Below are 17533 nucleotides of genomic sequence, written 5' to 3'. Positions count from 1 at the left end.
TAATGGCCGGCGCCACTGTAGATTGGTTTGGTACCTAACGCGGGGGCTATGGTAGCTGTATGATGCCCCTATTCTCAATTATTAGGTACCTAGCCGACAAGCGTAAGCAGTCTATTTTCTTCTGTATCATATCCGGGGACATACCTAGACCTATAAGCACTATAGATATGTCTAGATGTTTAGGGGGCTCTTATAAGCAATAACTTTCATTGTTTTATAAGTTAAATCTACCGAGTACTAGTAAATCGGGTATTCGCAGCCTAATGATTATATTTCGGTGGACTACTCATACGAAGGATTCCTTACCTAAATATTTCCTTCATATATTCTTTTTCTTCATTGGAATCCTGCGATATGTAGGGAAATATGATATCCCGCTGTCTCAGATCCAGGCAGAAGTTTCCTCCCACCATTTACATAGGCGGCAGTAGACATTATGTTACACCCGCGATCGTACCTAGGTAAGCACAACCGCATCTAATAGGCAAAAAGGTCACCCCTGTGACCCCTTAACTCCCTCCCGCTGACAGGGTTTCTCCGCATCTTGTTATCGCAAGGGGAGGCAGCCTAGTTAAAGCGGGCGCGACAGGGTAACATTCCACTGCGCTCCTCGCTCTGGCCACGATATCGATGCCGGCATTGTATATATTCTGCATGTTATATGCGGTTATCTCACAGCTCGGCCGGCAAATCAAATCGAGGGGTGTCAGCTTACGAGCCTTGGAGAATGTAAATAACCCACCTGGGTATATTATGGGGAGTCTAAGTTTCTGTAGTTGATGCTTTGAAATAGAGGCTTGATCGAAATATCAGGTAGTCGTATTCACGCAACGAAATAGCTTCCGGAATGTCGTACGAAGACGTATCATCACGGGCCACAGCCCTTCGGCAAGTGATTAAACTCATACAAGATTCGGTAGAAACGTTGATCGCAGAATGGGAGAATCCGGCTCCGGATGCAGTACCAGCATCCGAGACCAGCTTCGCGATACCCGGCCGCAAGGCCTACGATGCGCAACGGACCATCATTGCGTCGCTTGGCTCAATCGAGGAGCTTGTAGCCGAACCACACCTGCGACTTGTAGATTTTGCCGAATTATACTTCGAGGTTCGAGCGTTGCATATAGCGATGGAGCACGATATTGCTATTCTGCTGGCAAAGGGCGGCGAGGACGGAGTTATTGTCGAGGATCTGGCAAATGCAACCGGACTAGAAAAGAGCAAGTTAGGTGAGTGTTTCAAGAACTTCAACCTCTTTACGTCGGAAGATGTATTTTTAGTGAGCCTAGCTGACAATAATAAGTCCGCATCTTGCGAGCGTTAACAACCCAACACATCTTCCGCGAAGTTGGGCCAGACAGGTTTGCGAACAATAGGATCTCCCAAGCCCTAGTAGGTGACGAGAGGTTACAAGCTCAAGTGAAATGCAGGTGAGTATTCTCTAAATAACGACGGGCCATTTCGACAACTGATTAACTGGTGATATGTAGCTCCATGGGATTTGCTGCTGCGTCGGCATTACCAGAAGCTTTAAACGACCCCGTTCGAGGACCAAGCCATGACCCTCAACAAGCTGCTTGGACACTAGCTTTGGGTTCAGAAATTCCATTCTTCGACTGGATGAATCAGCGAGTGCCACGTTCACAGGCGGCTGAGAAAGCGAGTCCTGGAGCCGCAAGAGGACCATACAAGGAAGTAGAGGCATCTCCTGACGAGGAGTTGGTTCCAAGGAACGACGCCCAAACCTATAACATGTATTTGGCAGGTAATAGCAAGAGTTTGGGAAGCACCCACCTATACGATTTCCCATGGGCCGAATTGGGGAATGGGTTGGTTGTCGACGTTGGGGGCGGTGTCGGTAAGTTGCCGAAAAGGACCTCGAGCTCCGGGCAAGGCTAACACAGTATATCCAGGTAGCTTCGATCTTCAACTGGCTCGCTTATACTCAGAACTCCGCTTCATCGTGCAGGACCAAGCGGTTGCAACGGAACAGGGCGTCTTGATGTGGCAAAAGGAGTTTCCCGAAGCTCTGGAGTCGGGACGGACGAAATTTCTAACGCATGACTTTTTCCAGCCAAACCCGGTGAAAGGGGCTGACATTTATTGGATGCGACACGTCCTGTATGTAACACACCCTCTATATTCTTATGTCGAAGACTTGACTAAACCTGTACAGGCATGATTGGAAAGATGAGGACTGTGTTAGAATCCTGTTGAGAACGGCAGAGGCTATGGGCCCAAACTCGCGATTGCTCGTTGCCGATATCACATTGACCGAAACAATAGGAGATGCGTATATCAAATCCGCGCCGAAACCACTTCTAGCCAATTACGGTATTCATGGTCACCATGGATTTTCTCTGGATATCGCCATGATGTCTCTGATGAACGGTAAAGAGCGTACCCCTTCGGAATTCCGGAGGTTATTTGAGCGTGCGGGATTGAAGATGGTTAAGGTGTGGGAATGTCGTAGTACATTGGGTATAATCGAATGTCGCTTAGGTTGAGTTGAATCGAGTTGACTTAGAGCATTGTGGTGAAAAGGAGGCGAGGCGAAGTATGTGATTTGTGGCGATCTAGGTCCCTCATCTTCCCAGTCAACGACGTTCTGGATGATGCTATACTTATTCACCGCTTGATGTCTTGATCAGTGCACTGCCTCCTATGTCAATACTACTTAAGTGTAGGAAGTTAGGCAAACTCCGGCAAAAGCCAACTCAGTTTAAAAGAGGAGAAGGCCGCTATGTCTTACTTACATATTCTTTCGTGCATGTTGGGTTGTTACACTGCTTTAATGTCTTGCTGAGCTATAATTAGATGTCAAATCACATCGAGCGGAGATGTTCTCTAGTCTAATGAGTATCATACCATCAGAAATTTCTTGGAAATTAGTAAAGGCTGTGAGGTCGTACTCGAGGCTTCAGCCCTCTAGATGTATCATTAGCTACATCGAGTTGTAATACGGAAATCGGCTCTTGAAGACGAGATGTAGGTCGTTGGCGCGGAACGATGAATAAGAGGATATGATGACATGTGTAATGTGTACCTAAATAAGTACCTAAGTATCTAAAGTGTTTACACTATAGAAAATACTGTATTACGTTTGTTTCTATAAAAAGAAACGATTTGCCTTAGACCAAACGGTACGTATCCTGCCCCACGGTGGGGCACTTTGACTAGCGGGGTTTGTCTGATCAATCAGCTCCAAAAACACAACTGCATTAGGAATTCAGCTGTTACACCACCCCTCACAATCCTGGTTCTTAGCTTCAACAGAGTTCTCGATTTCCCTGTCTTTTTTCAAGCTTCCACCTTCTTAATCTTTAAGGTTTCTTGCCCCTGAGAACTTACATAGTCGCAGTAAACTGTAACAGGCTAGACACTCAGAACAAGTAGCTTACCTACCTTTCTTGGTCTCGTGCATCCCTCTATTTCTTCAGTTTCGGAAAAAAAGAAAGAAACCACACGCGTTCACACTGCCTCGTCAACAGCTTCGCCTCGCTTGTCATACATCCCAACCGTTTTGGACTCACCACCTTATAGGACGACAAAGACGACAGCCTCTCAAGTACAAGTAGAGTGTTCAACCGCTCGTGGAAGCAGCATCTGCACTTTCTCAGCCCAAGACGCCACCAGATTAAACCAGCACTATCATCGATTCAATGGCAAGCGACAAAGATCCCATCACCTGCCACGTCTTGGATACTTCCGTGGGAAAACCAGCCAAAGGCATCCGCGTGAAGCTTCAAGGCGGCCATGCCCCGCTCAAGACCTTCGAATCCTTAACCGACGATGATGGCCGCGTCAAAGCCTGGCTGCCATATTCCAGTGTCCACTCTTCAGGAGATGTACCAATGTACACCCTAGACGATGTGCTGAGCGAAGTGGAAACTAAATCAACTTGGACACTACGTTTCGATACCGAAGGCTATTTCGGCGAGGGCAAGACTTTCTTCCCCGAGGTTGTGGTCACGTTTAACGTCCTCAAAGGCCAACATTACCATGTGCCTCTGTTGCTATCTCCCTACAGCTATTCAACCTATAGAGGGAGTTAAACGACATATTTCGAGAAACTTAATCGGGCCAAAGGGAGATGCGGTGTGAACCGCATCTTAGAATATGGGATAATTCAGTTTGGGCCAGATTTTATTTACTTTGTGGAGGCATCATCAATTGACACAATGAAAAAAAATTCAAACATAACATTTGATACTAGCCAAAAAGTCGAAATAGGGGGGGGCCAGACCTTCGTTTAGGACCTCAATCTCATATTACCACCAAATTGGAAATCAACAAACCTTCCTATCCACATTGACATACCTCCTTTACATTTATCTCAATGTGATATACTCTAATCAATTTAACACACAATATCTATATGACATATATTGGTGATTACCGACTTGCATTGAGTATTTACTTACCTCAACGGAAGGGTGTCCAACACTGAATCTCGGTACTTCCACAACATTATGTTGGGTTTGTTTAACATAAATCGAGTTAACAGGGAAACAGTGTTTTAAACCTATTCTTTAGGTTTTATCTCGTTATGCTAATTCATGAGTTCAGCTAGCACTTCGAGGCATTCCACGAGCCCCTTTTCAGGGACCCCTATAGAGGCCGCTCCAATGATCCGTCTTGTCGGACCGGTCCGTCGCGGGGTTCGCGTTGCTCAGCATGCGGCGGGTTCCTTTCGAGGGGGTACAACTTGTCTCGGACCTCGAATGTGGGGAAATTCGAGATCGAGTTCGAAATATAAACTTCCCTGGGATTTTCAATAAAGATCTGCGGCGTTTATATATGCCTCTGGAGGTTTAGGAAGCAGTTGGTTCAACATCATAATTAAGTAGCATCTTTGACGGCATGCTATTGCAGTAGAGATCCTACTATCAAAGAGACGGGATACACGATCCAAGCCGCCTTCATCTGTGATTAAACAACTCTGATTCATCCTCCTTCTGCTTCCGCGATGGTATTACTCGGTACATTAGCCAATGATATTTATCTACGCCCGTAAACGCCAGCCTAACGCCCCATCAAGCGTAATGGTCGCCATCAAATACCGTGGACAGCTATAGAATGACACTATCTGCCTGCTCTAGCCATAGGTTGGCTAGGTCCCTGGTCAATCCTAACCTGACCTGCTTCAATAGATCCCTAGAGCTACTAGCCGAGAATACACCAGTTCTCCAATCCCACGCTCTTTTAACAGGCCCCTTAATAACGCCACTTCGGATTACGGATTGGTGAAGCTGGGACGCAATCATCGAGCTTCCCGTCATCATAAAGCTCCCACCCAGGGAAGAAGTAGACTGTTTGAGAAGATCCGCGGGTGTAGATCCCTTTCCGTGTCCTGATGCAAGCACCAATTTGAAAAACTCGTCTGAAGCATCATAAACCCGAGACCCGACGGTCTGGATATCCTCAATAGCTTTGAGAAGCGTATCAATTTGATCAAGGGTAATCACCGGTGGTGACTGACCCACAAAGATAGAGGCTTCCCCAAGTAATGCTAGTAAAAAATCCTCGCTGACTACGGCGTCGCGTGTGTCGTCATATAGACCACCTCGAATATTGTCGTCGGCACTTGCAATAACAACTGTTAGAGCCGCTGCGGCTTGCTGGCGGCGTACTGTTGATTTATTGGTAGATTTACCGTCCCCGTCGCGGAGTTCGTAAAACTTCCGAAGCGTAGCATACCCACTAAGCATCTTACCAAGAAGTTCTGCCGCCTCGAGATCTTGCTTCGCAAACTGTTCTAACTTTGCTGTGCGTTCCTTTAGAAGTTGCTTCAGAGTGTTGTCTAACTCGCTCTCGGGTGGATATGTCGTAGATTCTACGAGCGAGATGGACATAAGAGTATTCAACACATCACGAATTTTGCCAGGGCGATGCGCTAGAGCGTAGTACCAGAGAGCCTCCCCAAAACGGAATGTGTCCTTAGCTAAGATATCTCCGAAGGTCTGAAATATGTCAGTAAAGGGTTATCACTGGAATATTAGCGAAAGCAGTAACGTTTACGTACCTCAGCTGTGTCCTCGGCAAAATTTATCATACCAAGTTCATTCAGCAGCTTCCATATCTTTTCTACCGTCTCATGGGAATCCTCGTCCATGGTGTCGAGAACACCATGCAACAATTCCTGGACTAACTGCTCAGAACGGTCAGGAGCATCCAGTCGGCCAACAACTTGAACAGCCATCTCCCAGCCGTATCGAGTTACCTTGTCATCCGTGATATGTTTGCGATTTTTTAGTCCGCGGGCGTAGTAAATCAAGGTTGTATCTTTAATCCCGTCTTTCTCGTCGGTCTGCGTGCTCTGATTCATTCCTAATACCTCCAATTCTTCCATGTCGAAATCATTCATGTTAATAAGATTTTGTGGTTCTGGAGGGGGTAGCCATCGGCCTAGAGATGCGATTTCTGCGACCGTCGCGGCAATTGGAAGCGACCATAATCGCAAGAATCCGACAACTCCCTCCACATTACTCTCGAACGCAGACGCAATAGCTACTTCAACGGGGTCGGCCGAGTTGACGTCAAAATCAGCCACTGTAGCAATTTGAAGACAAAGAGCGAGGCGGTCAAAGAAATCCTCATCACCTCCTGCCGGCCGTAGCGATCCTGAATGGGACAAACTTATGTTTCGCTTGCTGTGGCCATTGTCCCACCAGCCGAACAAGCCAAGAGTTGCTTCACACCAGTCGCCTGCTGCCGCAAGAATAGCATCTGATTCTCCGATTAGGATTGCGTAAAGCGACTGGAGATTTTCGTAGACGTCCCATGGAATTCTGCTCTCTGCTTTTCGGGCGAGTCCTGTTATGGATTGTCGTCCATTTGCGGAGTCTCCAAAGTCAGAATCACCAAATCTACCAGACGAAAGGTGGTGTCGATCTTTTCCTTCAGTAAAATTAATGAGAGCTTCCTTAGCTCCTCTAACCTTCAGACGGAACAAGGTCCAATCACTGTTATGAACGTCCCAGCTCCTATTGCTGATTGCAGGGCACAGCTCCATGACAGCGCAAAGATCTTCGACCACGCGTTTAATATTTGCCAATGCTTGACCACTATAGATAGATTCGCTACCAGGGGACTTTTTGACGAATTCCCAGCCGGCTTTCCGGAGCACTTGTATAGCATCCTGTATGTTACCGCGCACAAGAGAATTGAAAACAACCGGCCAGAAAAGCCCATGGGTAGCCGGGGAAGGGCGATTCTGCAGGACAGCATCAATCTGATCTCGTTGGAGATTGTGTTCGTCATTTTGCCAATCGAATAGCACAGCGGGCAAAGCTAAGCTAGTAATACCGCCAAATTCGTTTCTAGCCACCGGTGTATGGTGAATTCTGAGGATTAGTGTAGCTAGGTAAAATGCCTTTTCAAAGGGCGACGCATGAGAGCTCGGCCCTACTTTCGCTGCGTGTTCTCGACGAGTCCGAGGGAGTTCATCCATATGGCCACCCCATATTTCGTTCACCAGCCGGAGGCAGGCCTGTCCCAGAGTATCATCCAACCTTTCCTCGTCATCTTCTGGGCCCACGCCCTCATCATAAAGCCGGTTGACAAGCTCCTCGGTCTGGATAAGAACGTTGTCCGACTCGGACACCTCGGCAAACTGTGATTGACTGTACAGGTCCTTCGCAACGGCCCCATATTTCACTTCCCGCCTTCGAGCCATGGTAGAGCGCATAGAAGAAGCACGGAAGATATCTTCGGCTTCTCTGGAAACTCGCTCATCAGCAGCAGCAGTCGAGAGTACCATTAAATCTCCACGATCGGCTAAGTGATCGTTATAAGGATCGGCTCCGGCTATTTCTCGTAGCAAATCTTCTTCCACATCATAGTCGGCCTCATCCTCCATCATCGCATCGACTTCCGCATCTCGTTCTTCATCCTCTTCATCGTCGAGAGGATTCGTAGTGTCGGGTTCGGTATCCTCGCCTTCGGTTGTGTCGTCGTATGATATTCCATAAGTGCCCGCGCGGTTCTGCTGTATATTCGCGCCTCCATCATCCTCTTCATCGTCCTCCTCATCTTCTCCGCGGTATTCCCTACTTAGGCTCGACGGTTGCCTCGCATTCAAGCCTCGGATAGATCTTCCCAGCGGTGCGTTGCTGCGTCTCGCAGGACTCGATTTATTCTGTGCAAGATTTGGTCTTCCGAAGTTTGGCGCTTTGATTTTTCCTGACATAGCACCAATGGAACTCTGCAAATAAGAAGGCGACGGGTCACCAGCTGGGGTAAACGACGCTGTAGAAGAGGGCGGTGGGGGGCCGGCGGGAGTCGTTGAGGGATGGTCGACACTGTAATTAAAGCCGGATGAAGCTTTTCGAGAGCTTCTGTCCGGAGTGGATGGCGACGAGCCGAAGTCCGAGAATCGAAATGACATGTTGGCGGTTGTTGGCTCAATAGCTCCCTTAAATGGCCCTGCTTGTAGAATAAGACTTTACAGGAAAACCATGAGCGTAAATGAATTAGGTTGACGAATTTCTAAATTGGGTACTAAAAAGAAGGTTGAAAATAAAATCGCAAAACCGTCTTTCAATTTTAGCGTGCTAGACGTTCTGGTTGCTGTTGAAAGGCAACCGAACAAAAATTTAAGGCGCGATGCTGAAGCTTCTAGGACGCGACGGGATGAGTTTAGTGCATTCAAACTTTACTTTGCAGAGCAGTTGCGTGCACGGTCCATGTGGCTTCATTGAATCTAGGAATTGATCCAATCACATTACTTGTTTTAGTGGGGCTGACTATGTACTTGTGTCTGTACATAAACATACAGATCCAGGATTGTGAACAACGACCGTGACGTTAAGTCTGGTACGCAGGTACCTAGGTAGAGTCCTCCGGGTTCTCATTCCTAAGTCCAAATTCATATAAATGGTAACTTCTCCATGCCATTAATATTTTTCCTCTATCTATCTATGTTTATATGCATTGCTTCCAGCCTTGCTGATATTGAATTCTTGCTTGTCTTACGTTGAGGCGAACAGATCTCAATATTTCATCTACTTTAATGTTAATACTTAATTTACCTACATGCATTCATTACATGATGGAAGAATAATAGACTGCTGCCAACTTCGACAGAAGAGGAAAAAAAAAGGCACAGCATACCAGAGGATCGAACGGATCAAATCAATCGCTTACAGGCAGGCAACGATTGAAACAGACTAACGCCTTTCTTCGAGGCTATGATGTACATCCCGAGATTTGTCCAAACTTCGCCCGCGTCTCAAAATGCCGGTTGACGATATCGCACAATTCCAACACGGAATGAGTTGGGGTAGTTGGGACATGACCCCCCTATCATCGCATCAACGTATCAACGAGCATCAAGGCTGAAAGGCACCGGTAATACACGTGTGCAACATTACGGGTCGTTATCGAGAAAATAGTCTCCGGATCTAGGAATCTAGGATTACCAAGATGTTGCTCGGTGTTGCTTGGGGATTATGATTTCATGTTGCCGGTCATCATACCGCAGAAGTGACATCAGTATGCGAGGTAACAAGCTACAAATTGCCCTATACTTTGTATACTTTTTGTTATCTCGCTCGCCTATTTGATGATTGACCGGGTTAGTCACCTCTCTACACTGCCGTGCCGACTTCCCCCCACCTGAAAATAGCCTTGGTGCGTGGTGGGGTCAAAGAGTTTGGTGCTAAAACTCCGCAAACCGAGCAACCAAGGAAAGTAAGGCCTGGATCAATTCATTTATAAAGTTGATAACTCAAGGCTTCTCTTTTTTTTCATGTCCCAGATTCTCCAAAGCCTTTAATTATTTCTACCACCTCTATCGTATTTCTTAACATCATGGCTGATACCGTTGGCAAGGTTGGTACTCTATCTCGTCTCGTCCTATCTCGCCTCTTACACATCCCCTATATCCGTTCCGAGCTCTTTTTACCCCGCGCGTACGTATGCGCGTAGTATACTATGCTCCCCTATAACTGCGCAATATACTATAATGCCCACCTGCCTACCTACCTATATCTCATCAATTGCCAGCCAATGCGAAAAGACGCGCAAAATTGAAGCTAATCATCTCTTTACCATTGCTTGATAGACCATCAAGTGCAAGGCTGCTGTTGCCTGGGAAGCTGGAAAGCCCCTAAGCATTGAGGAGGTCGAGGTCGCTCCCCCGAAAGCCCACGAAGTCCGAATCCAGATCTACTACACTGGTGTCTGCCACACAGGTATAACTTGCCAAGCCTCAATTCCGAGCAAAGTCCGAACATCCTATTAAACAGTGGAGCAGATGCCTATACGTTATCGGGAAAGGACCCAGAAGGCGCATTCCCCGTCGTCCTAGGACACGAGGGAGCTGGTCTTGTTGAGTCTGTCGGCGAGGGAGTCACCAACGTGAAGCCTGGTGACCATGTTGTTGCGCTTTAGTACGCATAGCACTAATCCCCATATTCGCCCCTCTCTTAGGCTAATATCGGTTCCAAAGCACTCCCGAGTGTAAGGAATGCAAATTCTGCATATCTGGCAAGACCAATCTTTGCGGAAAGATTCGTTCGACCCAAGGTCGAGGTGTCCTGCCAGATGGCACCTCCCGATTCACCTGCAAGGGACAGAGCCTCCTCCACTTCATGGGAACATCGACCTTCTCCCAGTACACCGTCGTAGCCGATATCTCCGTTGTCGCAGTTCAACCAGACGCTCCTATGGATCGAACCTGCTTGCTAGGCTGCGGTATCACCACCGGTTACGGTGCTGCGCGAATTACCGCCAACGTTGAGGAAGGTTCCAACATTGCCGTCTTCGGTGCTGGTTGCGTCGGTCTTTCAGTCGTACAAGGTGCAGTTACACAGAAGGCTGGCAAGATCATCGTCGTCGATGTAAACCCAACTAAGGAAGAATGGGCTAAGAAATTCGGTGCTACCGACTTTGTTAACCCTACTAAGCTGGATGGACAGACAATTCAAGAAAAGCTTATCGAAATGACCGATGGCGGTTGCGACTACACTTTTGACTGCACAGGTAACGTTGGTGTCATGCGAGCGGCCCTAGAAGCTTGTCATAAGGGTTGGGGTCAGAGCATTATCATTGGTGTAGCTGCTGCGGGTCAAGAAATCTCAACTCGACGTGAGTTTCTCGCCATTATTCACCTATCGATCCACAAACTAACCTTTCAAATAGCATTCCAATTGGTTACTGGTCGTGTCTGGAAGGGCTGCGCTTTCGGTGGTGTCAAGGGTCGAACTCAACTACCCGGCCTCGTTAGCGATTATCTCCAGGGTAAGCTAAAGGTTGACGAATTCATCACCCACCGCGAAGACTTGGACCGCATTAATACCGCTTTTGAGACGATGAAGGCGGGAGATTGCATTCGCTGCGTTGTGACCATGACAAACTAAAAAGTCAAAAAGGAAAAAAAGTTATCGAGTCAAGTGTTTTTTAATCTGTAAAGCAGAAATGGAATTCATATGAATTGGGCTTCACGAGTCATGGAAGCAAACCGCAAATTGTAATTTCAATCTCCAACTAAGCATTTGCCTGTTGACGTTGTATATCCTGTCATAATCGGTCTCAGGTTTTACTACGAAAACTGCGGCGGTGTGATTAGCGATAATTGCCTTGGTGATGCATCTTTGGAGTCCAATAATCCCATAGCATGCAGATTCAATTGTATCACCGGCGTTGTAGCGGGCCTCTCTAGCGTGGCCGTAGTTTAGGTGGCTGACCGACGGTTACCTCCATGGAACGGTGAATAAGAGTCCACAACGGTCACTAGAACGAAATCCGCGAGCGCGCATCGCGCTTCTTATTACCCTCAGAAGACCATAAAACGGGATCAATGGCATGTCGTGTGCATGTATCATCAAAAAAGACCATCGATGGATGATCGATTTCTCATAAATGGAGAGTAGGGGAGGCGAATATTAGAGGTATCGCCAGTATATAGATGTCTCGGATAGGTTGAAATGAGGCGGTCTAGAATCCTGGGACATGTGTAACAGGGTATTGTGCATATGGCTCGAACTTCCCGACAGGCATTTTGTATGGTATGGTATTTCTGTGTAATATACCGTACGTGCACGCACGCATGTACGCACATACATACATATGGTATGTAAAAAGAGAGACCCCCGGCCATCCTCATTCGAGACCCTGCTTGCATCGTAGAGTGGTTCCGGTTCTCCGCAAAATAATAATCCACCACATGATCGATGGGTTCCCGCAGAAAGCGCCTAACTTGCAGATTTCTTACGTGGGGATGGAGGAGACATGCAGCCATGCAACAAGCCAAATAGAAAGCCGAATTGCTCAACCATTGGGTCGATAGAGAAACGCCTTACCACCCAATACGAATTGGTCTTGCCGCTTCAGTAGACCGGCTTTGGGGCACTTTGTCTAAGATCAGCAGTATAACTCCCACATACATTAGGTATAGACACGAGATAGGAAGCCGAGTCAGTCCGAATGACATTCGATTCAAACGTCTATGACGGTGAGGGATACCCTGCTTTCCCATGGTTACTAGTATCAAGGATAATGGTAATAAATCGGTGATAGAAATGTTGAGTCTCGTATGTCGTTCGTATTAAGTAAGGGGGTTGATCGGAGGCGAAAATCGATAGTCTTGTATTTCCAGCCTCACCTGATAAGGTACAAAGAATAAAAAAGAGGAAAAGAGAATGATAAAGCTACGAACTAACGATGTCGCCAACGCCTTGGGAACCCCACTAACCTATGTATGTAGTTGTAGTTTCAACGTTGTGATGCTGTAATGTATACCTACCTACTTAGACACTCAGTATACATTAAAATAATTACTTCATGTATGTATGCAAACGTTCGGGGATGATTCCGCTGGTAAACGTCTCGCCAAGTTTCAGTTGCCAAGTTGGAATTAAACCACATTTGCATATTACGCTCTGACACGACAAAAGCCGATCATATTTGACGAAATTGGGTGATGTGAGGTATAATTAAATTTTGTAGTACCCAGATGAGAGGAATCGAACATGTGGCAGTCCAAGAGACGAGGGTTTGAAAAGCAATTCGGCGAATGGAACTGGAGAGTCTTTTTTTAAAGTACGGTATGTACGGTATGTACCTCCCTCCTAGTAAGTATTGCGAGCGGCGGAAGGGATGCGATGCTTATTTATCTGCCTGTGTTGCTCATCTGATCACGTAGACGAGGTCTTAGATAGCGACACCGTCTAGTGGTAATCTCCCTTTCATGCAGTGGATCGACTACCTGGGTACCTACATGGATACCAAGGATACCATAGATAATGTAGTATAGATATCGGTATCACCAGCCGCCCTGCGCGCGCGAAGTTGCCCGAAGACTAGCGGAGTGGCTCGGCTGGTCTCGCCCGGTATTCATATAGTCAAAAGAGAACTTGGTTGGAGCGGGACGATGGTCTTTCTTATCTCCTTAGTATGTAGTATGTAGTGTTAGTAGTAGTGATAGTATGATGACTATACGTCGTAATTTGGAGCCATTCATCAATTCGCTTCATACATTATCCGTAGTTTAGGTTTGTCTATTAGTTTCCCTTGGCTTCAGATGAATTGAAATTGAGATGAGAACAAAAGTTGAAAAAAGTATGTCGATCATAAGAGTATATTAATAGTAATAACAAGGTTAGGTATCTAAGTAGTTAGTATTCCAATGTTCTATCCTTACATGTATATACCTGCCTTCTTAAGGTCTAGGTAGGCGCATGTGGTAATGATTAATGGTGATGGTAGCGGCTATCTTGTTTATTCCCTCGGCCGTAGTGTCCTTTATGTAAGTGTAGGTGTAAGTGATTAGGTGCGTAAGATGTGGCAGGTACATCCCATTTACGCCGAATTACCGAATGGGCTCTTCTCCCATCTCCAAATAGGAACCCCCCTGTTCCTTGTCTTCGAACCCAAACCCCCCTTGTCCACTCTTCTTAACTCCCATATCCCTGTTCGCACCCCTGCCCCCAGTTTTCACTGATACGTGCATCCCTACGGCATATCGCACTAGAGTCCCCCGTTTATACCTAATCGGCTCGCCTCCCGCTTTCGGAGCCTTCTTGGAGCCTTGCGCGGAATCGTCGTCATCAGAACTGATACCTGCAACTTGCACGCTAGTGGTTATGTAGTGGCAGCGAGTGGTAGTGACTTGGTACCGGAGTAGAGTAGAGTAAGTGACTTGGAAAAAGGCCCTTGTTTTTGTTGGCTTATGACCAGGTTACTGACAAGTACTAATCAGGGTACTTTACGGAGTATGTAAAAACTAATGGTCACCTAATGGTCACGAATCCCAACCAAGGCTAAGGGGGGATAACTCGTTCGCCTCATCCTTTCTGTCTCTCTACTACTCCATACCAAAGTCACTAATCCCTTCTAAACGGTTCCATTCTGACCATTCTCTTGCCGCCAACGTCAGAGTCATTCACTCTCTCTATCTCACTCACTAATACGAAAGACAGAAGAAGAGAATCTTCGTACGACTTTTATTTTTCTTCTTCCTTTTCCTCATAAGTTCTAGCAACGGCGCAAGTACCAACCGTCCAATCACCTAATCATCCCATTTACAACAATTGGTCACAGACCCCTTGATAGGTGCCAAGCGCCGTGATCCGAACCGTACTTTTCGATGTAAGTCATCCATCACGGCCCGAGGCTCATTTGCTGTTACTCGTATATACAAACCGACCCATCCAAATTCAGCCTCTACAACATTAAATTCCTCCTTTTTTTCTGGTGCCTGGTCAAGGCGTCTTGTCTTCTCCACTGTGCATTACCATCTCCCGAGATTTCCTTTCATTTAAAAAGGATCTACTTCTAACATTCGCCGCAGTCGTCCTCGACTTTCCCCCTTGATTCCTAATTCTTCCCCCATTCCGAATTCAGCTGCTTCCTGAACATCACACTATCTTCCACAAAGACGACAACGAGATACTTTTAACGTCTCGTGTGCAAATATAATTGCTATTTCTAGCGTAGTCGACAAATCTACACTTTCCTAAACAGCAACGATCATCACAAGCATCATTATGGCGCCCCAGAAGCCTCGCTGCACTTTCAAGGAGTGCAAGTCTGCCGCCCAGCGAATCGTTGGCGACTGCGGTTTCTGCGACGGACACTTCTGCGCAAAGCACCGGTTATTGGAAGATCATAAGTGCAGCGGATTAGAAGATGTAAGCATGTGCCCAACCCCTTCAACAGTGACCAGTGACAGTAGTATCGACGATGCCGCAGAGTGGTGGTTAGTCGGTCTTGGCGAGTATCTCGACGAGTCTGGTATTCTTGAGGAGAGTTGTGGTTCGCATATGCTAACCCAGAATCCCAATCGTAGTGCAAGAAAGAATCGCACGAACGCAACGCAGCACAGCTCGAGGCGGAACGAACGCAAGTCATCCGGGGTGTATAAGAAGAGAAACACCCGAACACACCGCCCGACAGCCACTTGCCCGCGCCGACTGGGATGGTGCCATCCGCGACATCACGACCGAGTTCTCCGCTCTACTAAATACACAACATGATTTCTCGACGATGACGCCCGTGCGCTGCATGCGATAAAGAGGTGGACCTGCAATTTGGTTTGGTCTGCGCATTGATTCTACCTACTTTTACTTCACTCTTCTATGAGCATTGGCGTCCGGGCATCGGCTTAGGGCAACGTTTGTATTTCGCTTTTCGAACCCGCAACGGCGCAGGCGGATACGAGCCCTCAGTTTGATTTTTTTATTTTAATTGCTTGATTGACATTACGACAGCAATGGAGTTGGCTTCTACGAAATCTTCGAGGTCCTTTACGAATAGGACCGACATTTGCAGAATTCGCCTGCATTGTACATACATCTTGTTGATTTAGCAATTATGAGGCTTCTCTCCAAATAGGACCGAAGACCTCCATGAATACGTTGATTTTTACACACAATGACTTTACAATCTCCTGTGCCTTGTGATATTTTACAGCCTATACATTTGTTTACATCGTGAACCTAATTATTGCCTACTTTTTTTCCCTTTGACCTTGCTTGCCGTTTTGGAACATTATCTCTTTGTTGCGGAGTGCGCTCCGGCACTGAGACAATTCCATCGGAGGTCTCTGATTCCTTCTTGGCGTCTTCTGGAACGTCCTCGTTATTCACGATAACGTCCTTTTCAACAATCTCTTCATCCTCTTTCTCTTCAACCTTCACCACCGCCCCATCATTCTCACTCTTCTCCACTTTAACATTTTCCCGCATCTTCCTCCCCTCAAGAACTTTTTTCCTCTCAGCAGCCTTACACAAGCCCCTTAACCCCAAGTCGCACTCACCACACCTTCGGCCGACGGGTAAACATACCGTCTGCCCGAACCCAACAAGTAACCAATTGATCTCGCGCCACCGATCTCGTGGAAGCCAACTCTGTAGTGCAAGTCTTGTTTCCTCGGGATTCTTCGTAGTATGCCATCCCCACATATTCGTGATACGGTGAACATGTACATCGACACCAATACCCTCCGTCCTATCCCAAGCAGCCGAGAGGCACAAATGCGCCATCTTAGGTCCAACTCCCGGCAGCGCGACCAAGCCTTCAATTGAATCGGGTATATCGCCATCCCACTGATCTCTTAATATCTCAGCTGCCTGTTTGATATACCTTGTCTTATTATTATGGAACCCAACTGCCCATATCAATTGATTCAACGTCTCCGGGTCAACTGCAAGTATATTCTCTAAAATTAGACCAATCGGTGCGCCAGGCGTATGAGGTGGTAATTCGGTTTGTAAGCGTTTCATGGCGACTGCGTTGGTGGTGTCTTTCGTCTGGGAGGAGAGCATCAAGGCGATCAACGTCTGGAAACGACGGACCCGCGGACTGGCGCTGGTTTCGGCTAATCGCTCGCAACCCATCGTGTCTACGGCTGCGTTCGATGCCGCACCACCCGCGCTGCGCATCACTTTGACGGCATCGTACATTGCTTCCCAGTCAGAGGGTGCGCTGATTTTCGTTTCGCCTGTATTATCGTCGACGGTCTTGCGGGCGGGCTTGCGTTGGCGTTTCGGGGCTATGATTACTGTCTTCTTCTCGACTTCTTCGGTCTTGACGGTACGACGCGGTGAGGCTGCGACGAGGGTCGTAGTGCGTTTTCGCTTGCGCGCGGTTGTCGTCGCGCTCGGTATTACATCTTCGATATCAGTAGCTGGAGGAGGTGTTGAATTCTCCTTAGAACTCGAGCCGTCATCGCCGAATCTGAATCGCGCGAGTGAGGACCTAGTGATACGTCGCGGTGGCGACGCTACCGGTCGAGGAGGCATTCGGTCGAAGATATCCTTAATATAGATTCGGGTACGTTACACGTTCCCATACCGTTTACTATAAATAACGTCTTTGTTCTGAATTGGGTTTGACTTTCATCCGACAACTCGTGGAAGACCCGTAAATTATCGTGTTATTGTAAAGGCTAGAAACTTAGGAGAGTTCATAAGCAGTTCTAGGCTACCGGCTCGCGGGCTGGTCCCTGCATTTGGATTCATCTCATTCCATATCGGGCTAGCGTCGATCCACAGTAGCTTAATTCCCCTTTCGTCTATGGGCCCCACCA

At 47.2% G+C, this 17533-nt stretch overlaps 6 protein-coding genes across 6 annotated transcripts; 4 read left to right on the top strand and 2 right to left on the bottom strand.

Moving 5' to 3' along the window:
• Positions 1-607: 607 nt before the first annotated feature.
• Positions 608-2698, top strand: F4822DRAFT_217231 (putative O-methyltransferase). The gene is made up of 6 exons (XM_051453939.1): positions 608-729; positions 794-1229; positions 1304-1430; positions 1491-1858; positions 1914-2121; positions 2177-2698. The coding sequence occupies exons 2-6, from the start codon at positions 848-850 to the stop codon at positions 2505-2507; spliced, it is 1416 nt and encodes a 471-aa protein (XP_051315648.1). The 5' UTR covers positions 608-729; positions 794-847; the 3' UTR covers positions 2508-2698.
• Positions 2699-3502: 804 nt separating this feature from the next.
• On the top strand, positions 3503-4307 carry F4822DRAFT_216979 (Hydroxyisourate hydrolase). The gene has a single exon (XM_051453937.1). It carries the CDS (start codon positions 3663-3665, stop codon positions 4053-4055), a length of 393 nt encoding a protein of 130 aa, XP_051315647.1. The 5' UTR covers positions 3503-3662; the 3' UTR covers positions 4056-4307.
• Positions 4308-4814: 507 nt separating this feature from the next.
• Positions 4815-8621, bottom strand: F4822DRAFT_216972 (uncharacterized protein). Its single transcript, XM_051453936.1, has 2 exons — positions 6026-8621; positions 4815-5963 (listed from the first exon to the last, which is right to left on the bottom strand). The coding sequence occupies exons 1-2, from the start codon at positions 8387-8389 to the stop codon at positions 5073-5075; spliced, it is 3255 nt and encodes a 1084-aa protein (XP_051315646.1). The 5' UTR covers positions 8390-8621; the 3' UTR covers positions 4815-5072.
• Positions 8622-9310: 689 nt separating this feature from the next.
• F4822DRAFT_216907 (alcohol dehydrogenase) lies at positions 9311-11595 on the top strand. Its single transcript, XM_051453935.1, has 5 exons — positions 9311-9834; positions 10067-10196; positions 10259-10394; positions 10454-11091; positions 11146-11595. The coding sequence occupies exons 1-5, from the start codon at positions 9814-9816 to the stop codon at positions 11361-11363; spliced, it is 1143 nt and encodes a 380-aa protein (XP_051315645.1). The 5' UTR covers positions 9311-9813; the 3' UTR covers positions 11364-11595.
• Positions 11596-14794: 3199 nt separating this feature from the next.
• On the top strand, positions 14795-15872 carry F4822DRAFT_400063 (uncharacterized protein). Its single transcript, XM_051457822.1, has one exon. The coding sequence runs from the start codon at positions 14991-14993 to the stop codon at positions 15477-15479; it is 489 nt and encodes a 162-aa protein (XP_051315644.1). The 5' UTR covers positions 14795-14990; the 3' UTR covers positions 15480-15872.
• Positions 15837-17409, bottom strand: F4822DRAFT_400062 (DNA glycosylase). The gene has a single exon (XM_051457821.1). The coding sequence runs from the start codon at positions 17244-17246 to the stop codon at positions 15942-15944; it is 1305 nt and encodes a 434-aa protein (XP_051315643.1). The 5' UTR covers positions 17247-17409; the 3' UTR covers positions 15837-15941.
• Between the last annotated feature and the right edge of the window lie 124 nt (positions 17410-17533).

Source organism: Hypoxylon trugodes (assembly GCF_022578975.1).
Source record: "Hypoxylon trugodes strain CBS 135444 unplaced genomic scaffold F4822scaffold_4, whole genome shotgun sequence".
Lineage (NCBI taxonomy): Eukaryota > Fungi > Ascomycota > Sordariomycetes > Xylariales > Hypoxylaceae > Hypoxylon > Hypoxylon trugodes.
Note: the sequence above shows the minus strand (reverse complement) of the source record. Positions and strands in the feature narration are given on the sequence as shown.